Here is a 21,135-nt window from a genome sequence, read left to right as displayed (position 1 = left end):
TCTCTTGAACAAGGGCACAAGTATTGACTTAGCATTCTTAGATTTGTATCTCTTCGTTATAATGGAGTTTCTTTGTCATAATAGATTTTCTGGAATAGTCTCTAGAGAAAGAAAAAAGCACCTCAGACCTTCATTTGATTTAAGCGTGTCCCAGGGACTCCTATCTGTGCAGACTATAGCTGTTAGATGGGATTTAATACTGCCTATTCTGCAGATCGGTCAGATCCCATCGGAGGAGTGGAAAGCTAATCAAACTAGCTATTGTTACGCAGTATTGCCGTGTTGCCAACTAATAATCTTGATTTAGGCTAATAACCGCGGATTGTACGTGGTCTTTTTATTCCCTCCCTGGGGGGGTCGTCTGTCTCCACCCATGTTTCCAAACAGTTTGAGTCAAAGCACTTTTCTTTGACTTGCCTCCTGGAGGTAGAGGTCAATGCAAATCACCACAAAATGAGTCTGAGTGACGGTGGCAGATGTTGTGTCTGATGCCATTCAACAATCTTTTAGGAAAGACTGTGGCTGTCCTGTTTCTGTGTGCGTGTGTGTGTGGGGCACTCCTCTCTCTGCCCTTGAGCCTTTATCAAGTCCTTCTAATTATTTTATAATGCAAATGAGTCGCCATTATTTCATTAGCGAGGCAGCCAATCACAGAAGCTGATTAGGAAGTGATTAGCATGCAGTCGGCTCCTCTCTCCCTCCCTCTCCCTCTCTCCCTCTCTCTCTCTCCCTCTCTCTCTCTCTCTCGGTGTCCTTGTGAATGGAGATGAGGGGGGCAATAATATCCCATCTGGACACACACTCGTGCATGTAGTTGGAAAATGTTGTAGGGATTTGTTCTCCAATACAATACAGTTAACACATGTGCGCAGACCCAGTACGAATACACAAATACAAAGCGCTGGCTAAAGCTATTTCCCAGCGCTAACAAGGAGCTACAATGAGAGGGAATACTGTACGTGTATTCATAAGGTCACCTTAAACACCATTTCAAATGAATGAGTGTTGCTGCCTGTCTGCTGGATGTGTAAACAGGCAGCTGTTTGCTAAAAACTCAGTTTTCATATAAACTTAAAAAAGCAATAATGTGTCGATGTTTACTGCTGCCAAAATATCTGTTATTGCACGTTTGATGACAGTTTGTACCAGTAACACAGCTCACCGAATGCAAAATAGAAGTCAGTGGTTGTTAGAATTTGATTATTTATGTTTAATTATTTAAGGAACAGTTTTAGACAGATAGATTGATAGGTTTGAACTTCGTTTGGGAAAGCTCGTGTCTCTTTTTCCACAAGAGGTAAGATGATAGTTCAAGGTCTGCTCTGCTCATTATTGGCAAGAACTATCAACTGCCGGGTGCGTGTGTGTGTGTGTGTGTGTGTGTGTGTGTGTGTGTGTGTGTGTGTTTTGGTTTACGTTGGCAGGACACTGAGGAAAGGGAGAAGTGTTAACTAAGAATATGGGCGAGCTAGTGTGAGGTTTTGTGTGTGTGTGTTTCATACATATTTGGTTTCTGCAGACCCCCCTTTTCAGCAGCCACACACACACACACACACACACACACACACACACACACACAAGGACAGATGGCTGTTCTGTTCAGTATGTTTGAGGCTGAAAGCAGCAAAAATGTCTATCAGAGGTGCGCAGACGAGAAAAGAGGAATGCTTTATGATTGAGAGAAATGTTCTTTTTAAACCAGTCAGTAGAGCGGAAATGTAAAACACGGTAAGCCGAGCCAAGGCAAAATACCTCCTCTACCACGGCACTGTATGATGTATGCTGAGTGCAACTCTATGTGTGTGTGTGTGTGTGTGTGTGTACACAGCGTGATTTCAAAAACAGTGGGTTTTAAATCCAATTCCACTGTACACTGTATCCTGCTTTCAGAAGCAGAGGATCCAGAGGAAAAGATTTGAAAGTGAATAGAGCTTCTGTATGTTCTCTGTAGGTCGGCGGGGCCAAACCAACGCTTTAGCATACAAACCAAAGGCTAAGTGCTTCTGCAATCCCAAAACTACAGCCGAACAATTCGTCACTTAAAGCAAACACCAAACGTCTGAAAGGCTTTAAACTAAACTAATACACACACGTTTGTCTCGGCGAAGCATTAGCAGCACTTAGCACAACACTCAATGAATCAATTACGTACGTGTCGTCTCTTACCTTTTATTAGAAGTAACGTACGCACGATTTTCATTAACGGGACTTTTTGTTAATGTTGCGGTGACATTGGCCTTCCTTTTAGTGGGACACTTTACTGTAAAACGCTCAGCGCTCATTCAGGACCAGCTTCACAGTAAACAGCAATGATCATGCACATCGGAGATCAAGACAAATGCTAGTCTTGTCTCATAGATTGCAAACTAATCAAAGATCATATTAATGAAACAGTCATAGGTTTTTATTCCCACCTTGCTAATTTAACTTGAACAACATGTTTACTGAGGGTCTGCATGACAAAGCGCTACTCTTTACTCTCTGCTCTAGGTCCGTTTCTATGCTAAGAGAGTGGAAAATGTACGATCCTGTTGTTAAACAAAGGATGATATTTTCCCCCATAGCTGCATAACACGCACAAGGTTACCTTTCCACATGCAGGCAGTTATTAACAGAAACCATACGTTCACTTGTCCTCGCTTCTGATGCGGTGTATTGTTGCACACATGCAAACGTGCACCCTAGAGTCACACACGTTCTGCTCTTTTAACCCATGCAGAGAGAGCTACCTGACGGCAAGATGTAAACTGACACACACACACTGTGGGAGACAGGAAGCCATGGCGTCTAACAAACACACACAGCAGCATGTGTTACACATCAGTTGAACTACATTGTGTACATCCAAGCCGAGTTCATGACAGAATAGTTTGGAGTACGCCGTACTTCGTGCCCTCTACGTGTCCCAGCGTTTTTTCCGCATTATTACCGGAGGTGACTCGCTGTGACAAAAGACTTAATTGAAGTGAATGGGAGTTGCACGAAGAGAGGCTGGTTTGAGAGAATGACGCCAAGAGGAATGCGATCCCGGTGCAATCTCTTGAGGCTTTTGAGTCACAGCCAACCATGCAGCCGGCAGCAGAAGACAGTCGCTTAGTTTGATGTTAACTTGTTTCTCCTCTGGCGGCGGCTGTCACCTCGTGGTATCCATCTGTAGCGGGGAGCTCAGATCAGCGGGGCATCTGAGGGCCTGTCGCTCTGCTCTCCATCACAGCCGCTGCCGCCGCAGCCCGCTCTAGGACACAGGTAGAGAGAAGCCACTGAATGCGAAGGAGATTTCTGCTGCTGGCGCTGCTGGTTGCTGATAGTGCTTCATGGTGGCTCGCTCCTGTGTACCTTCTAACGCGCCCTCTTGTGTATCTCGGCTTTGGGGTTTGCCGCTCTTTCGGTTCCAATGTTTCATTATCGTCTTGGGTTTGGTTAGTTTCATTACAGCTGAAACGATTTGTTAATTACAGTTGTGTATATGTAAGTGTACCTTTTCATTATATCACGACCATAAAACATATGGAAGATTTTATCTTCTCCTACTTTTGGTAAAGGGCACAGAGGACACATATCAGTGACCACTAACTACCAGTGACTTGACTCAGATGTTATTGTGGCTTTTCTTAGCCGCATCTCTCCGAGCCATTTTATTAAACACAAGCCGTGCGTTGCTCTTAGCTCAATGAATCAGATGGCTAGCAGTGACCCTCGTGCTATTTCTATCAGCAACGTCGCCAGTACAAGCCACGTATCATTTCAAGTTGATTGTTTTCAGCCAGCCGCCGGGGACAAGCGGCGTCTCTCTGTGTTAGAGCCACTTCCTGTTTTCGGGCTGGGCCACCGGCGGGCCAGCTCACGCATTGGTGGGCCCCCGAGGCCTGCGGTGATGGGCACAGATGATCAGCTGAAGGCCCCTGGCGGTTGAGTCAGAGGTGATCCTGATTGGCCCTGAGTGACGGCCGTTGGAGCTCAGACTCCTGGTGGTTTGGTTAATGAGCGGAGACGCAGACACGCACAGAAAAAAAAAAAACAACGTACAGGAAGGAAAACAAAATGTTTTACAGGATAAACTCAAAAGGAGAAATCATGTTGCATAAAAACTAATTAGATTTAGTCAATAATTACTGATACTGTGAGGTGAACTAAATGTGATCATGTTTGCTGTTCGCAGGGAGCTGTACGTTTGATGAGGGCTTCACTCAGTGTGATTACCAGCAGGATCCCTACGATGACTTCGACTGGACGTACATCAACACACAGGAAGTGCCGTACGTCTCACCAGAACTGCCACAAGGTAAGACTTCCTTTCCCCCGTCCCTGTCATCCACTTGTTCGACTCCTCCAAGTGTGTGGGGGGGGGGGGGGGGGGGGGGGGGGATTAATTACTGTTGTTAAGTACAGTTATTTTATTTGACATATCAGTCATGGAGGCAATTTATTTGCAGAACCAGTACTTTTAATACCTGAGTATTTAGTTTTAACACAGGACTTTTACTTGTAATGAAGTATTTGTATACATTGCATCCTCTCTCCTCTTTTCTTAGACATCCTCTCTTCTCCTCTTTAATCAGTAGTTTTTTTTCTTCTTCTCCGTGGTGATGATGAAGGGGAAATTAAATCTTTCTGCCTCAGGGCTGAGGGTCTAATTAACAGAATATGAGGTCATTAATCAACGGCAGGGAACAGGGAAGGTTGCCTACTTTACAATCTTAAAAAAGCAAAATGTTATAACAATAGCCGGCTATGCAATGTTGAGATATTGACTGGCATTACACAATGAAATCCACAGAGTAAGAATGTTGACTGGTGTATGAACAATGGCGTTAACCACAGCGAGGAAGCCATGTTGAAATGTATCAACCACAAACATGCTTGAGCTTTTCATATCCTTAATGTCGGCCTCTCTCGTCTCTTCTTTTTTCCTTTACTCTCGTCTCCTTCCCTCTTCAGTCCACTTATCTCCTCTCTTCTTGTCTCCTTTCACCTTCTTTCCTCCCCTCCCCTCGTCTCTTGTCTCCTCTCCTTTCCTGTTCTGTAGTCTCCTTTCATCTCCTCTCTGCTTTTCTCGTTTCTTCCCCTTTACTTTCCTATAATCTTGTCCCATCTCCTTTCCTGTCCTACATTCTTCTTTTGTGTCCTTTCCTCTCCCATCCTCTCCTCTCCTCTCCTCTCCTCTCCTCTCCTTCTCTGTTGTGAGAGATTATGACTTTCTTTGTTACCATGACAATGTAACACCGTTATTTATCTCTCGTGCTTATCATCGTGACAACCCAGCGTCACTGACATTTAGAGAAAGGTTCGGTTCAACACCGGCTCTTTATGATTTTCTCACACACACACACACACACACACACACACACACACACACACACACACACACACACACACACACACACACACATATTTCCTCCTAAAATGTGTGTGTACCTACTACCTGCATATATTTATGCCATGACGAAAGGGTGGGGTGCCTTGCCCAATGGTACAGTGCCAAAGTCTAGCATTTAGTGGTATTAATACCAAGTGGTGTCACTATGCAGAGAGGGCAAAGATGGCGGTTTGAAAAGGCTAAATACGTTGCACAAGAGTGCGAAAGTAACGCCTGGAGTTTGCATATCATTAACTTCTGTAGAGGCTAGTGGGATGAGCAGGCCAGGTTAATGGTTTGGAGATGTTGGATGCGTGGGGGTGGGGGGGTTCCAGAGCGTTGCCTAAAGGTACGGGAGCACGACCTGACATTTGATGTGTTAATAATGCCGGCAGGGCGAGGGATGGCGTGGATGGTGAACCAGGTTGCTGGAGGGGATTACAGATGCAGGACTTGGCTAGGTTTTTTGTATTTGGAAGAAGTAGCAGGGAATGGGTGAGGGGTTGAGTTTGGTAGCATAAATGCACTTCCCCAGGGACACATTGGTAATGCCTATTATTAGAATTGTTGTTTTTTTGTCAGGCAATCCACCAGCCACCAGTAATTTAGAGGTACTCTGGTCCGGCTGGAGTCTACCTGAGGGCATGGCATGATTTAGAGCACAGCCAGTCAGCCTTTTGGGCTTTTGACCCGTTAAAAAAAAGGGATACCTCGTCCCTTTGTTTAGGGAGGAGGTTGTTAAGAGTATTTGGCACCTCAAAGACCATTGGGAGTGAATTTATTGTGCTGATTAGTAGTTCGGTGGGTTATATATATAGTCAAAGGTATTGGCAGAGAAAAGCAGTGATCTCTACGCAGAATCGTTCGAGCGTCATCGGATAGCTCCGCCAACAATTCTACTTTTGTTCCTTTATAAGCCACGTCGGTTTGTCCCAGTTGTTAATCACCGTTTGTGCTTAAGGCAGCATTGACTGCGGAGGGAAGGTTTGGCAGTTTTTGCAATAGAGCTAAAACTATTCTGTGTAATCTCTTTGGGGGCTGACGTTGGCACTAGCCACCGTGGCAGCGTCTCGATGCTACGCTGGCAGCGAACATTCATGGGCCGGGGCTCTGTGGCTCAGTGGACTAAAGCAGATACTCTTGACTCATAATGTTGTCAGCCAGTACCACTCTAAACCTATCTGGCAGGCCATTCTCTCCCCGTCTCTCTCTCTCTCGCTCTCCTCTTGTTTTCCACTGTGTACTGTTTAATAAGGTCGTCGAAAAAAGGCATTTCAAGTGCAGCAGAGCTCGTTTCTCGTCCACTGGATTGTTTTTGACCGTACCATCAAACCGTTCTGACATTGAGCTCCACAAAAGTAGTATTTGTTGCATCGGATGGCATTGGATTTTAAAGATGCACATCGCAATGCTGAAACGATCAAGTAGTCGATTGACTCAAGATCTATTTTTCAAGCAAAAATGTCAGAAATTCCCTGATTTCAACTCCTCAAATGTGAAGCTACTGCTTTTTTCTTTGTCTTTTATGGAAGTGAATTGAAAATCTTTGGCTCTGGGGCTGTTGGCCGGATAAAACAAGACATTTGAAGACTTCACTTTGGACATTTGATAGGCCAAACAAATAATCAATTAATAAAGAGAAGGCTCTGCAGGTTGACTGATAATGACAAAAGCCCACTTTAAAGCAACAAATACACATGCTTTTATGAGAAATTAATTCTTAATAATGTTAAAAACCGATCTTAAAGACAGGTTTATAGACACACCAGTGGAATTGAAAGCTTGTATATTTAGAGGAAAATGATTCCACAGCCTGGAAGCAACGATGGAAAACACTTGATCCACTGTGGATTTTTAACAGGGAACATGTGATGAAGTGAACATAAATATGATCTGAGCAAAAAACAAGCAGTTTTGGTCCAGTGCTTTCAGAACAAATGCAACGATCTTAAAATCACTTCCTTATTGGACATTGAAGTACACGGAGAGTCTTGTATCTTTGTTGTGGACGAGCTGCATGTTTTGTTGTATTCCTGCTTTACTGTGGAATGTTGTTACCATGCAATGCTGAGAGTGGAACTCTCCCATTAGCCGCTATCCCATCAACAGGCCGTTACTGTTTAGCTGAAGAATACTTCCTTCTATCTACCGTGCTGCCGCTACTGTTGTTGTTGTGTGACATATCTAGGTCTCGGGGGTATATTTAGCCTCATCGTTATATTGTGTCGTCATTCTATTAGCGTCCATTTTAGACTTTGGCAGTTCAAAGACATCGGCCATTTTAGAAATCAGCAGACTTCAGGTGTCGGATGTTCTCGGCATCACAAGGGTCTACTTTTGTAGTATACGTGTTGTGTCAGGTTCATAACTCATATTTAACGCTATTTTTGTCTCCGGTTAGGCGTTGTTGTTTTTCTGTATTTCAGTAGCACCATCTTGTCTTGCAGGCACTTTTCTCACATCACCATCTTAGAATCGGGGCCAAAAATAAAGCAATGGAGTGACATCCGTCTTGTGTTCATTTTGCGTGATAGTTTGAGAGGGGGAATGGTGCTGGCCTTGTTCATTCAGAACGAGGAAGTAGGATTATTTGAATACCACTATGGCTACAATAGAAGTGTGTGTGTGTGTGTGCGTGTGCGTGTGCGTGTGCGTGTGTGTGTGTGTGTGTGTGTGTGTGTGTGTGTGTGTGTGTGTGTGTGTGTGTGTGTGTGTGTGCTCAGAGGCGATGTGGGTAAAATAAATCAATCAAGAGAGAGAGAGAGGAAGAGCCTAGGATCTAGGATACAGTGTTTGGTTTTGGAAAGCTGATGATGATGATGATGATGTGTGTGTGTGTGTGTGTGCACCAGTTGAAAGCCTGTTATGTTCTGCTGAAAAGTGTTTTCTCACAGTAGATTAGCTGAACAATAAGTGATAATCACTATTGTTCTACAGTTTATTGTATATACTGTAGAGCATATTGTGTATGATTTAATATGCAAATAGATTTAACAATTTAGGATGGAGTGCCTCGCATGTTTAACTGGAGCACAGATATTGTGTTGTTTTGTACTCTGTTCTATTCTATTGAGATCTATTCTGTGTCCTTATATCCTATTCAGTTCTGTTCTATTCCGTTCTGTTACGGTCTGTTTCGTTGTTTTATTTTGCTCAAGTAGATGTATTGTTTTATACTTAGGGATGCAACCAACAATGTAATTGTTTTCATTTGTCATGATTGTCGATTATTATTTCAATGACTGGACAAATTCCCTAGCCTATAAAGTGTCAGAACACAGTGAAGAAATACCCATCACAGTCTCCAAGAGGCCACGGTGATATCTTCATACAGCCTGTTTGTTCAGACCAAGAGTACAAAGATATTCCAGATGTTACATTTACAACAAACAATCCTCACATTTATAAACCAGCACATGTTTATCACTTTTGCTTGAGACATGACTCATAATTAATTATCAAAGATTGACTTGCCCAATTACTCAATGTATTGTTTCTGCGCTGGTTCTATTCTATTCATCTCTATTCTATCCTGCCAACATAATTAAACACTATCATGGCTACCGTCCCTCAGTTTGGGATGAGCTCATGTGAGATTGTGAGATTAGACATCAGGCAGGAAAGGCTCATATTTCACCGGAGCAACATCTGGTTGAGGTCTGAGCTGATTACTGGAACATCTGGATGGGCTGACTGACCGCCCTGTCAGCACACCCAGATTATGAATTATTTTTCAGCTGCATTTCCGGCAGTCGACTGCTATAGGTACAAGGTAAAGTATTGAGTAGTGACAGCAGACATAACAAATTACCCGAAGTACGTTTGTTATTGACTCACTCCAGTGACTGAAAACTTTCTCCAGAGCCCCATCATATTAATAATAACAAAAGCAATGGATTTATATTTTAAATCAGCAGAGAGAGGAGCAACGTTCTGCAAACAAAACAAGTAGGCCAGAAAAATACAACCCAGAGGACAGCTATGAAAAATGCAATTAATCATGTGACACCGCTGGGTTGTTGCAGGTAAATTGTATTTTGTAGGATGTGGAAAATATGACTAGTGTGGTCAATTTAGATTTTGTTGACACGTTATCTCTGCTTAAACGCTCACACATTTACAATTATTATTACCTGAAGGCAGCACAGTTCTTATAGAGAAATGAAACGGGAGATGGGGAATAAAGAGATTTCATCAGAACATCAAACAAAGAATATAAAAGAAAGAAGAAAAGTAAGAAGGAGCTTTTTTTTCTGCTCTTCTCTTCTCTTTCCAATTCCCAGTTTATTTGTTGTCTGCTTGATGAGAAACAGCCTCAGAATCACAAAGGAGAAACAAATGACACCGTCTTAGTTACAGGGGTTGCTTTGTCTTGTACTGTGAGCTCTAAAGGAATGAGAGGAGAGAGAAACAGAAGTGAGTAGAAGCATGCAGACATAAAGGGAAAGAATAAAAAGTCTTTTGGGGTTTTTATGAACAGAAAGTCACTGCTTCAAAGTGTTTCTGTCGAAGACAAAAGAGCAGCGGAATGGGGAAAGTTTACGTTGGTGTCTGTTTGTGTCTTAGATGATGAGTTTAGTGCTGTAACTAACTGTAACATACCACAGCGTACACACACACACACACACAGACATGCATACATTGCAATACTAACTATCAGAGAGATACAGGAAGAGGTATAGAATGATTAAGATTAAAGATTGTATTCGTCACATGCGCACTGTGAAATTTAAAGTGACAAGCATCACAAAAGACAACAAAACCAATATGCTATAAAGATAAAACACCGTAATATTCACTTATTAAGACAACAGAACCAGAATGAGCAGTATACAATAGATGTACTGAACTGACTTAAATACCATACAAGGGGAGGAGTTAAAAAAAATACATGAATAAGCTTTGAAATTACTTCTTTAATTCACAGAACTGACACAGCTGTCTGTCTTCGCTGTTCATATCTTCAACACGGCTTGTTTTTTTTGTAGCAGTTCACTCATGTAGCTACATGTAACACAGGCAGAGGGCATTTAGCAAGTCCAGCCACACACACTAACTAACTCATCAGAGGGCATCGCTGCGAGTCTGTTCAAGCTCAGGTATGTGCAGTACAAGCACAAACAGCTGCAAACACGAAAGAACCGATTCACCGGTCTTGAACCCGATCCACTGCAAATTATATGCGTTTCTTTCTTTCTTGTTTTTTTGACCCTCTCTTTGTCTCCTTGTCTCTGTGAACAGGTTCTTACATGTTTGTGGACTCCTCGCAGTATGACGTCGGGGAGAAGGCCAGGTTCCAGCTGCCGGTCATGAAGGAGAACGACACTCACTGTATCGACTTCAACTATCTCCTCACCAGCCCCGACGGCTCCAGCCCCGGCACCCTCAACGTCCTGGTGAAGGTAACGACAATCAATGCGTAAATGGCGACATGCATGCATACAGATGGAGAGGGAGAGGAGGAGAGAGGAGCTCAATGGATCCCAGGAAGTCCCCCAGCGGGCTAGGATTCTGGATGTTTCAGGGGGCCAATGCAGAGAAGCTAATATGGGAAAATAATATCTCTTTTTCTAGTTGTTGTCAGCACTCTGGATCAACTGGAGAGTCTTGAGGGAGAAGTCTGATGATAAGGAATTGCAATAACCAACAACTATACCACATATACACATATAAAAGAGTTCCAGTAGTTTATTTATCTTAACTGACTGAGACTGGTTGTACTGGTTCAGTTACCTGTCCAGTAAACAACCTGCCCATTCCTTTTTACTTTTCAGACATTAGCATTAAAGCTCTAAGCAGACACGATCATCTGAATGCCTCTACATAGTCCTTCACACTGTGTGAGGAAAGGTTTGATTTCATGAGACACAGACGGAAAACATATGGTTCCTTTTACTCCGGAAAACAAACCCAGATGAGATCAAGTGCAGAGTTGAAGCTTTCCGTTTGTCACAATGGCAGATGGTGAACAGAGCCTCTCAGCTTAAAACAAAACAAAACAGAATTCATGGGGAAATGTGGTCTCGCTTTTGGGAAATGCAACCACCAAGTAACGCAGCTAGCATGCGATAGAGGCGGCTGACTGCCTTGCCTTTACCGGGAGCTTGTGTAAGGTTGCCTAATTAAGCTTTAATAATTAATCTGACAATAAAATACCGACTTTTAAAATCAGCAAACGTGCACTTTAAACATACTGAGCGTCTTTGTGTTTAGATGAAGGTGTTAGTTTGTTGGACATTTGTCAAAGTACTAAGTGTGATGGATATGAAATGTAGAGTAGAGCCGTGCCGTACCGTGCAGTGGTGCACACACATTTTATGATGCAATAATCCAAACTTTTCCCAACATTCCTATCTTCTCTTTCCTCTCTCCTCCTCCTTAAGTTCTTTTTTTACAATTCGTGGAAGAGGTTAGAAAACGCTTTAACTGAAGATTGCCATTTTACTGGTTCTGTCTCTTCCTGGTTCTGAGCAGCAGGGGAGTATTATGAGCTGGAGCACTGCCCTCCAATCTGATGACACAAAGTCAAACCCACAACTACTATTACTACAAACACCTTATATTGTGCTCTGTGTCTGTTGCTAGGTAAACAAGGGTCCTCTGGCCAACCCGATATGGAACGTGACGTCCCACACTGGTAAACACCGGCTCAGAGCGCCACTCACACTCTCACTTCATAACTTCTTGTGACACGGTTGATTGTGTCCCCGTGTGTTGACTGTGATATTGTCTCTCAGGTAAAGACTGGCTGAGGGCCGAACTCGCCGTCTCCACCTTTTGGCCCAATCAATATCAGGTAACTCATCGATCGCAACCAATGGCTGTGTTAATGCAGGACTCCTTTATTATGTGAATGTTTCCTTATTTCCACTTGTGTTCATGTGAATACAAAAACACCACACACACACACACACACACACACACACACACACAAAGATATACGCATGCTGGGGGGTAGGCAGCTGATTTATTTGTGTTGACTGAGGCTCAGGAGGTGACGATTAGGCTAGAAAGACACTGAAAAACACTAGGTGGGTCTCTGTGTGTGTGTGTGTGTGCACATGTGTGTCACCATGCTGGACATTGATATCATTGTCAGTGTTGTTGTATCTTCTTGTTTTTAAGTGAATACCTGACTGACATAAGATTCACACGTTAAAATACGTGTGCTCGTATGTCTCTTCATCTCTTAATATATGGCCGTCAGTCAGGATGATCTCCCTGTGTGTGTGTGTGCGCGCGTGTGTGTGTGTGTGTGTGTGCGCGCGTGTGTGTGTGTGTTGGCTGGTGCCGACAGATGTGAGCACGTTGTGGGGTAGCTTGTCTCCGAATGTCCTCGCAGGCATACACACACACACACACTGATCATGTTAACACACACAGCCTGGGGACCCTGTAACATTACTGCAAGGCGAAGTGTGAAAGCATCCTCCAAATGGCCCATCTGGAGCCCAGGCCCCCTCAGTGACGACGGGAGGAGATCACCAGCATGAAACTCGTGTGTCAACATATTTTAATTGAACATAATCGTCCCGGTTTGCTGAGGCTTATGTATGTTTTTCAGGCTATGAAACAGGTTATTGGATTTGAGGTTATGAAGCTATTTGTTCATGTTGGAACATGTTCCTGTGTTAGCGCTTTAGCTTGAGCTGTAATGAGACTGGTTCCACCAGGGGAAGCGTCGGCACATGCAGGCGCATATCGGAACGCACACACATGCACACAAAGAATTAATGTGCTCACAAAAAGGCACACCCACGCAGACCTTGTAATTGCAGTTTTGTCTTTATTTGAAGTTTATTTCGTATAAAAACTGGCTTTCAGGTGATGCCTGTGTTCCTTGACTATCTACTAGACTGCAATACAACCTTTGAGTTGATTAATTGATTAGATGGTTGACAGTAAACTAATTGACAACTATTTTGATACTCGTTTAATAGTTTTTTTGACCCAAGAAAGTGCAGTGTCTAGTTTAAAGTTGTTTAAATTAGTGTTTTTTGAGAAAGCTGCATCTAGCAATACCGGAGGCCAAGCAATCAGCTAGAATGTCCTGGGTTTGGACTGTTGGTCAGAAAATACAATACAAGACTTTTCCCATCACTGCTCTTTTTTCCCTCCCTTACCTTAAGCTTTGGGTCATTTAAGTACAACTTTCTCAAATGGATACAAACATGATGATGAAGTAATAACATTGTGTCTAGAAAAAGAAGTTGCCCTAAACCCAGCAGTGACTCGTGACTGAGAGGATTCAAAACTATTAACATGAAGTGGAAAAAACACTTCTTGTCTGCTGATTCAAACATTGTTGATTCAGTGCCCATATATGCATGCATCAAAGTGACATATGCCATTAGTCGATAAGAGGATGTTCGCTATCGTCCCGTCTGTCAGTCCTCAGCCTTCATAGCGTATCTGAGTTGTTTACCCCGTGTGAGAACTTGTAAACCCGAGCTATCAGTAATCCTTCCACACGCTGATGCGACCGGTCAGGCAGCGAGTCCTCGACACCTGCACGATCTCCTCAGAGTTGACCATGCGCCGGACCGGTGAGTCACAGAATGCAAAGGGTCTCACGGCTGATGATCATTAACAGCGCAATAGACTTGAGAGTAAGTCACAAAAATGAGACTTAAATCTTGGACTTGACGGCTGTGAAACACGATTCAGAGACAAAAAATTATCTCTGGTTTTTAATAATAGAACATAAAATTTTCTATAAAAAGTGAACTTTTCAGACTCAAAAGCTTGAATTTATACATGTGCACGCAAAGGAGAAGTCACGAGGTCATGTTACGGCTACCAAGACAAACGTGGTTATAATAACAAGCGACGGCTCGACAGCAGACTGGGGGCGGCATGGCGGGCAGGAAAGCCAGTCTTCAGACAGTCGGAGATGAAGGTATTAAAAGTCAACGGATGTCTCTCTGCTTTGCTCCGCAGTGAGCTATGAGTGAAAGATGATAGGGTAGAGAGACAAGATAGATTGGTAGGGGAGGGAGACGGAGAGGGGGGGAGAGTATGACAAGCAGGGGGGTGATAAGCTATGGGTAAACAGTTCACGGCAGATTTCCTTTTACAGGTGATGAATGACAACAACTGCTCACCCCCTCACTCTCTTTCTCCCTCCGCCTCACTTTTTGATGGCGACCTCCTCTCCTCTGTTCGTTACAGCGCACCTCTCCGAGCAAACACTGTTAGAAAACAGAGACGGCAAGCGGTGAGGTAGGGGAGAGGAAGGGGGGGTTTCTTTTTGAAAGAGAGATGGTGTTGGAGGGCTAACATATGGACAAGGAGGGAGGGAGGGAGGAAGAGATGAGTGAGGATGAGGAGAGAAATTATCAGACCATGAGGTGATGAAATGAGATGGTGGTAAATGGAAGCACCTGTTGAATGCAGCGTTATTGCAACACTCTACTTGAATTATAGACTCTAGAGAAGCAGGTTAGCATTAAGACACAACAACCAGGAAGTAGACCATCACTTTCCACATTCTGCTGCTTTTCTATTGTTTTCTTTCATTTGTTTGAGTCGCTTTTCCCTCTCGTGTTTTTGTGTGTTGGAACACAGATAATGGATGGGTACGAAAAAGCAATAGATAGGCTCCCTCCTTTCATTCTCTACCTTAACTTTGTGGCAGCCATTATATGTGATTATTATGAACCAACAGGAAGTATCTATCCAGAGGCACAGCTTCTGACTTGGTAACAATAGATTTGATGGTTGATCAAGCTTGTGATATGCAAGCAGAGCATTTGTTGGTTATGTAAGCTTCAGTTTTCTCCAAGCAACGGCATTTCCAATGTTTTGCTGTGTTTGTATTTTGTTTATTTGTACATTCTGTATGTGCTCCGAGCTGTTCTATTTACGGGCTAATGGAGGCTCCGAACGACTCGATATTCTAATATTCTCTTCTGAGATTTAATTTAATAAACCTTATTTTCAAAAATACACAAATACAACAATGAAAAACGTAAAAGGGTGAACTAAAAACAGAACATAATTTCATGCTCTCATTTCTTTTGAATGTTATATATAGACAGTAATAGCTAAATCTCTCTCTCTCTCTTTTCTCAGGTCATATTTGAAGCAGAGGTTCCGGACAGCAAAGTCGGCTTCATCGCCATCGACGACATTCAGGTGCTCAGCTACCCGTGCGGTGAGTCATTAGCATGCCAGCAATTAGTCCTAGTTCGCTGAATAGACGCTGATAGCTTTGGCCACTAATTAGACTGTACCTGGGATGGTTTCTGTTGCACTCGAGTGGGCAGATAAGTGGGAAGGTGACACTGGAGAGGAGGGATGCGGGGAGAGGAGAAAGACGAGTGGTGGAGAAAAATGAAAGAAATAAAAAGGGAGAGAGAGAGAAAAGGAGTGAGTGAAGCAGGAAATGAGACAGTTTTAGGGCAATCATAGAGAGAGAAGATTCTGACCACTCAGCACTTTCTCTCTCGTTAACCCACATGTGTACACACACACACACACACACACACACAGGGAACAGTAGCTGGCTTGTCTCACACTGACAGGAAAGAGATGAGGGCTGCAATCCATTTTAAATTCTCGCTCCGTCTCAAGTCGTCTTCTCTCCTTTGCTTGAGTGTTTCCTTACTTCCAGAGGCCAGAAAAGAGACGCGACGACAAACTGCGACTGTTAACAGAAGGGTCTGTTAATCTAGAGCCACAGGCAGGTTCCTGGAGGGTCCCCTGTGTTTGGAAAGGAAACAATTACAACTCCTTTTTGGTCATCCGTCTTGTAGCGCCACTGAAATCTCTCAGGGCAGTTTTGTTTCTTAATAGATTCTATTGATTAAAAGTCACAAAGATAAACTGTCTCGCTCCGTCCTCTGGTACAGTTTGTGAGGTCCTGGTATCACCGTTGTCCATGTACCTGTCAGAAGTCGGCAATATATTTTTCTGACAGAAGTTCCCGGACGTTAATTTTGTCAATGAAGTGACCTGGAATATGAGAAACGTGTAAAAAGAAGAGCCCCAGTCTTTTAAAGGCAGAGGAGCAGGACTCCTAATGGGAAGGAGCAATTAGTACTTAGTCTCCACAGTGGAAGCATTCATTCTCACAGCTGCATTTCTGGACACAGGTTTGTGTGTGTGTGTGTGTGTGTGTGTGTGCGCTTACATGAATGCGTGCGTGCAAGCTAGTGTGAGTGTGTTTTCATTCCCCATGCTGTCTAGGATTGCAATCACCTCCCCAGAATAAGAATATCATAGCTGAACTGCATCTTCAGGCTCTAAAAGAAGGTTTATTTCACATCTTAGCATGGTCGTTAAGAATTGGGAGCGATACGAATTATATATAGCGGATGTGACATTGATGTTGCCTCCAAGCACTGTTTTTCATTTGACTCCAGTAAAACCTAATCGCAGTAATCACGAACTCATTCCTTAGGGTTGGAACAGATCCTGAAATGTGTACAGCGTGTTTGTGATAAGCTGACCTGTTTGTGTCTGTAACCCCCTCTGGCTCTGTCACCTCGTCTCCAGACAAATAACGTTAAACCAAAAACATTTTTAAATACACGAACACAAACTGTATAACCTTGGTGCGGACTCCATCTAATTTGTTTGACCTCATTTTCTCTGTAGATAAATCCCCTCATTTCCTGCGTCTCGGGGACGTGGAGGTGAACGCCGGACAAAACGCCACATTTCAGTGCATCGCTACAGGACGAGACACATCGAAAAATAAACTCTGGCTACAGGTACAGCTATAAAACATGCATGTGCACACGCACACACACACACACACACACACACAGAGCGACCCCAGGCAATAGCAGCTAACATGATTAAGAGTTTAATAGCTGCTGATTTCATTATGGCTCTATTGTAGCCATGACCTTCAAAGCTGCTATCAGTGTGAGTACTGCATATATGTGTGTGTGTGTGTGTGTGTGTGTGTGTGTGTGTGTGTGTGTGTTTGCACTTGGGCATGTGTGGTCCAGTGCTACCTTGTGACCTTGAGCAAGGCAGTTAACCCTTCACCAGCCTCTGCAGCACCTGATTTCTGTCCGTGTGTTTTGTCTGCGCTCCAGAGGAGGAACGGAGAAGACATTCCCGTTGCTCTGACGAAAAACATCAACCACAGACGCTTCGCCGCCTCCTTCCACCTCAAAGAAGTCACCAATCAGGACCAAGATCTGTACCGCTGCGTCACTCAATCAGAGCGCGGCTCCGGGGTGTCAAACTTTGCGGGTCTTATCGTCAGAGGTGAGGATTTCAAAATTATTTTCAGGGTTATTGGATTGTTTTGTTATTCCTTTAATACCTGTGGTTTCTTTTGTTTTCTCTAATATAATATTTGATACCTCAGCTTTAGTAGATATCTTTTAGCGGAAAGTACGGGGCCTCAGTATGATTGGATTCTGACTGCGCCCAGGACCGGCTACCACACAGTGGTTAATGATGCGCTATCGCGTATATAACCCTTTTACCCCCACAAACTAGTAGTTACTCAATGATGCTTACTCTTAACCTTGGAGGTAAACACTAGGCCAGCGATTCTCAACCTTTGGTAACTTAAGGCCCACTTTTGATTGTTAATAATTTCCAAGGACCACCGTCCCAAAATAAATGAGAGAAAACCCCCACAACATGACCAAAGACTGTATGTGTCATGCCACTGTCAGCTGTAAGCTCCTGAGCTAGTAGGCAGACATGCTAACGTTTGCAGCTCACGTTAAAGCAGACAAACACATTGTTTAATCCATTTCTTACGGTTTTGCTCCTCTGTTGATCTCTTTGGAAAGGCAAAAAACAGAACAGAAATCTAAAGCCAGACAGAGCCTTTGTGTCCACAGTAGTTACAGATGCTAAGCTAACATTGGCAATCGCTGTAAGGCAGATTGGTTTAGCGTACGGTCAATTATAAAGTTGACTCATATATACAGACACACATAGTGTTATGGGTAACTTTTTATTGTGCTTATATTTTGAAATGTCAAATGTCTTTCCAATCAAATGTGCATCCACTGTGTCTGACTGATAAAATGTAAGTTACTACCACAATATAGACTAATGAGGAGAGTTTCTCTGTGAGTATATTTAGATGTGTGTATGCCAGCCTTGTGGTTGTGGTTGTGTGTGTGTGTGTATGTAGTGTGTAGAGCAGCTGCATTAGTGTCTATGTGCACATGTGTATGCCATGAATGTGTGTGTGTGTGTGAAAGGAAACTGTGTGTGCTCCAGCTGTCATGTGCAGCTGACATGTGGTTAATAAGGTGTCACCAATGTGTGTTTGAGACGGGATGCTTTATTCATTCACATCCAATAGCTTACATATTCAATTCATCTCCCACAGAGAGAGAAGACAGGGGAGGAGGGCCGAGAGAGGGTGAAGGCGAACGAGATTCACAAAGAATGATAAGGGGGTGACAGAAGGGTGGGGGGGGGGGGGAAGAGAGAAGTGGTGATGGTGAGGAAAAGTTAAATGTAAATAGTCTGCTCATTATCTCAAGAATATCCATATCAGAATCAGGAATATGTAAACAGCCGAGCCGAGTTATGTTTATTATTCCGCAGACGAGAAAGAAATGAGAAATCAAAGCAGAAACGAGCTCCATGAATATGAATTTTTCGCCGGTGTGGCTCAGATAATGGAGCTCTTACACTGTCCAGATTAGGGATTCGACTCTCCGTGTCGCTTGGGCAAGGCACCAACACCGCCGAGGTTGTGGGTTACATCCCCCCCACTGGGACGGTGTTCTCTTTGGACGAGAAAATATGGCGTTTTTTTTTTGGATACATACTTTTATTTCAGGACCTCGCTGATTTAGTAAGAATACATAAGTGGCTATTTTTTATTTATCGTGAACGTCTTTTTGAAAGAAGGCGAAGAGGAGAGAGATGAGGGATCCACACAGCGGGAGACGTGTGTTTTAACATGAATAGGACCGATCTACATATATGAAAATAGATTCAGGTTCAATAAGACGCAGTGAGTGACACGTGTTTCATAGCCAGGCATCGGCCGCTTTCTCAATCTGCCAAACGATGCTTTTGGAGCTCTGAGGGATATTGCAGATTATGAATATTGATCCAGACTCTTGGTTGTTAGAAAGATATCACAATTAAAGAAGGAGGACTGCGCGTATGAATGTGGAAGGAGAGGAAGCCTCATGTTTATTTATTAGAGATATCAGATCGGAGATGAGAGCCAGAGAAAAATCAAAGGAACAAGGAATATGTTTATTTCCCTCCTTGAAAAGTACGCGTGTTGGAAATTTGCGTTTCCTGCAGGACATTGACGACCATGAATATGGACAGAGTTAAGCTGCATTATTAATGTTTTAGCTCTGAATATTCTGCTTAAATATTTATTTATTGTGAAATTGAAAAGAGGAAGAAAGATGAGGGATGATTACTAGAGGAATGGTGTATCTGTTACAAATCTGATCAACAGAAAATGGAAGAAAGAAACATAAGAAAGTGCCCAAATATGACTTGTATGTGTTAAAAATGTTTGACAGTAACCCAGGTTTTATGTTCAAAGGCTGAAAGTGGTCTGCTGATGTGAGAATGCCTCGCTGCAGGAATGCACAGGCCTAGTCTATTGATATTTATAATATGTAGATGACAGAGATGTGCCATTATGGTCTCCCTCTGTGTGTGCTGGAGCTGTCAAGATCAGCGAAAAGAAGCACATTTTGTTGACGCAGAGGTGCATCATGGGAGCACGAGAGGTGTGACATGGGGATTCCCAGATTATTCTTATAATCGCGTGTTTTTCGTTCTTCCTTGATCAGAAATATGACAGTTTCTTTATTATTAAACTGCTGATAATTTCTCCAACGATAAAAGATATTCAGTTCATAACTAAGTATAAAATAGTTTTTCTGCTAAATTCCTTTTTTATTCTAACAAAATAAAGGAAACTTCTCAATTATGAAATATCGCCTAATTGATGAAGATTATGAATTAGAGAAGACATGCAATGCCATATCTTGTTGTTCAACAGTTTCACAGATGTAAATATATAATTTGTACATGCATAAATCCTAAAAGCATGTTAGACATCATTTCTAATTTTCACATGCTTTTAGGATTTCATTATCTTCATGAAATGGAGTTTAGATTAACCATGTTGTGAGGTTTCCCTCAGGAGTACTCGCTCCTCCTCTTCATCATGTGATGCATCCACACATTTCACAAAAGCAGTAACTGGTCCCCAAACCTTTCAAACATCTCCTGTTTGATGAAAAAAGTTTTACTGTCGATGTACAGTTCATGAACAGTTAATGTGTGTGTGTGAGACAGGCAAAGAAGTATGAGAGAGTCTGACTGTGTGTGTGTGTCACTAGTAGTTTGGTCAGAGCCGAACTCTAATAAAGCCTTGCCCTCTGGTTCCTACGGTGACAGAGCGCATCATCACGCCAGCTCGTATCACACTCTCACACACACACACACACACACACACACACGCACGCAGTCATACACACACACACACACACACCATGCCAGCTTGCATTACACACAACCCGTGGCCTAAAAAGCTCCTGCAATATTATTGTCACACACATGCACACAAACATGCATCAGACTTAAGAGGATGCACAACTGTCTTAAATCTGTAATGGTCCACTTCTAAAATGCCCGTTTCTCCTTTTTAACCTATCGCACACACACACATGTTCACTCTAAGTAATAGTGACAGGTGAAGCTTCAGGCGCTATGGAACTATAGAAAACCTACGACCACTGTTGGCTGTCGATACGGCTGAAACACACACATTTGCACACTCGTATGCACACTCCTCTCGTGTTCTG

General features: G+C 43.1%; 1 protein-coding gene across 1 annotated transcript in view; it reads left to right on the top strand.

Annotated features, from left to right (window-relative positions):
- ptprk (protein tyrosine phosphatase receptor type K) overlaps nt 1-21,135 on the top strand; it is a 95,004-nt gene that overhangs the window by 35,521 nt on the left and 38,348 nt on the right. The window contains exons 3-9 of the mRNA XM_076083754.1: nt 4,160-4,282; nt 10,598-10,758; nt 11,942-11,993; nt 12,094-12,152; nt 15,431-15,512; nt 16,958-17,073; nt 17,407-17,581. Coding sequence (XP_075939869.1) covers nt 4,160-4,282; nt 10,598-10,758; nt 11,942-11,993; nt 12,094-12,152; nt 15,431-15,512; nt 16,958-17,073; nt 17,407-17,581 — 768 coding nt within the window. The remainder of the gene's footprint in view (nt 1-4,159; nt 4,283-10,597; nt 10,759-11,941; nt 11,994-12,093; nt 12,153-15,430; nt 15,513-16,957; nt 17,074-17,406; nt 17,582-21,135) is intronic.

This window comes from Anarhichas minor, unplaced genomic scaffold (genome assembly GCF_050575085.1).
Source record: "Anarhichas minor isolate MPS153535 unplaced genomic scaffold, ASM5057508v1 ptg000136l, whole genome shotgun sequence".
Classification (NCBI taxonomy): Eukaryota; Metazoa; Chordata; class Actinopteri; order Perciformes; family Anarhichadidae; genus Anarhichas; species Anarhichas minor.
Note: the sequence above shows the minus strand (reverse complement) of the source record. Positions and strands in the feature narration are given on the sequence as shown.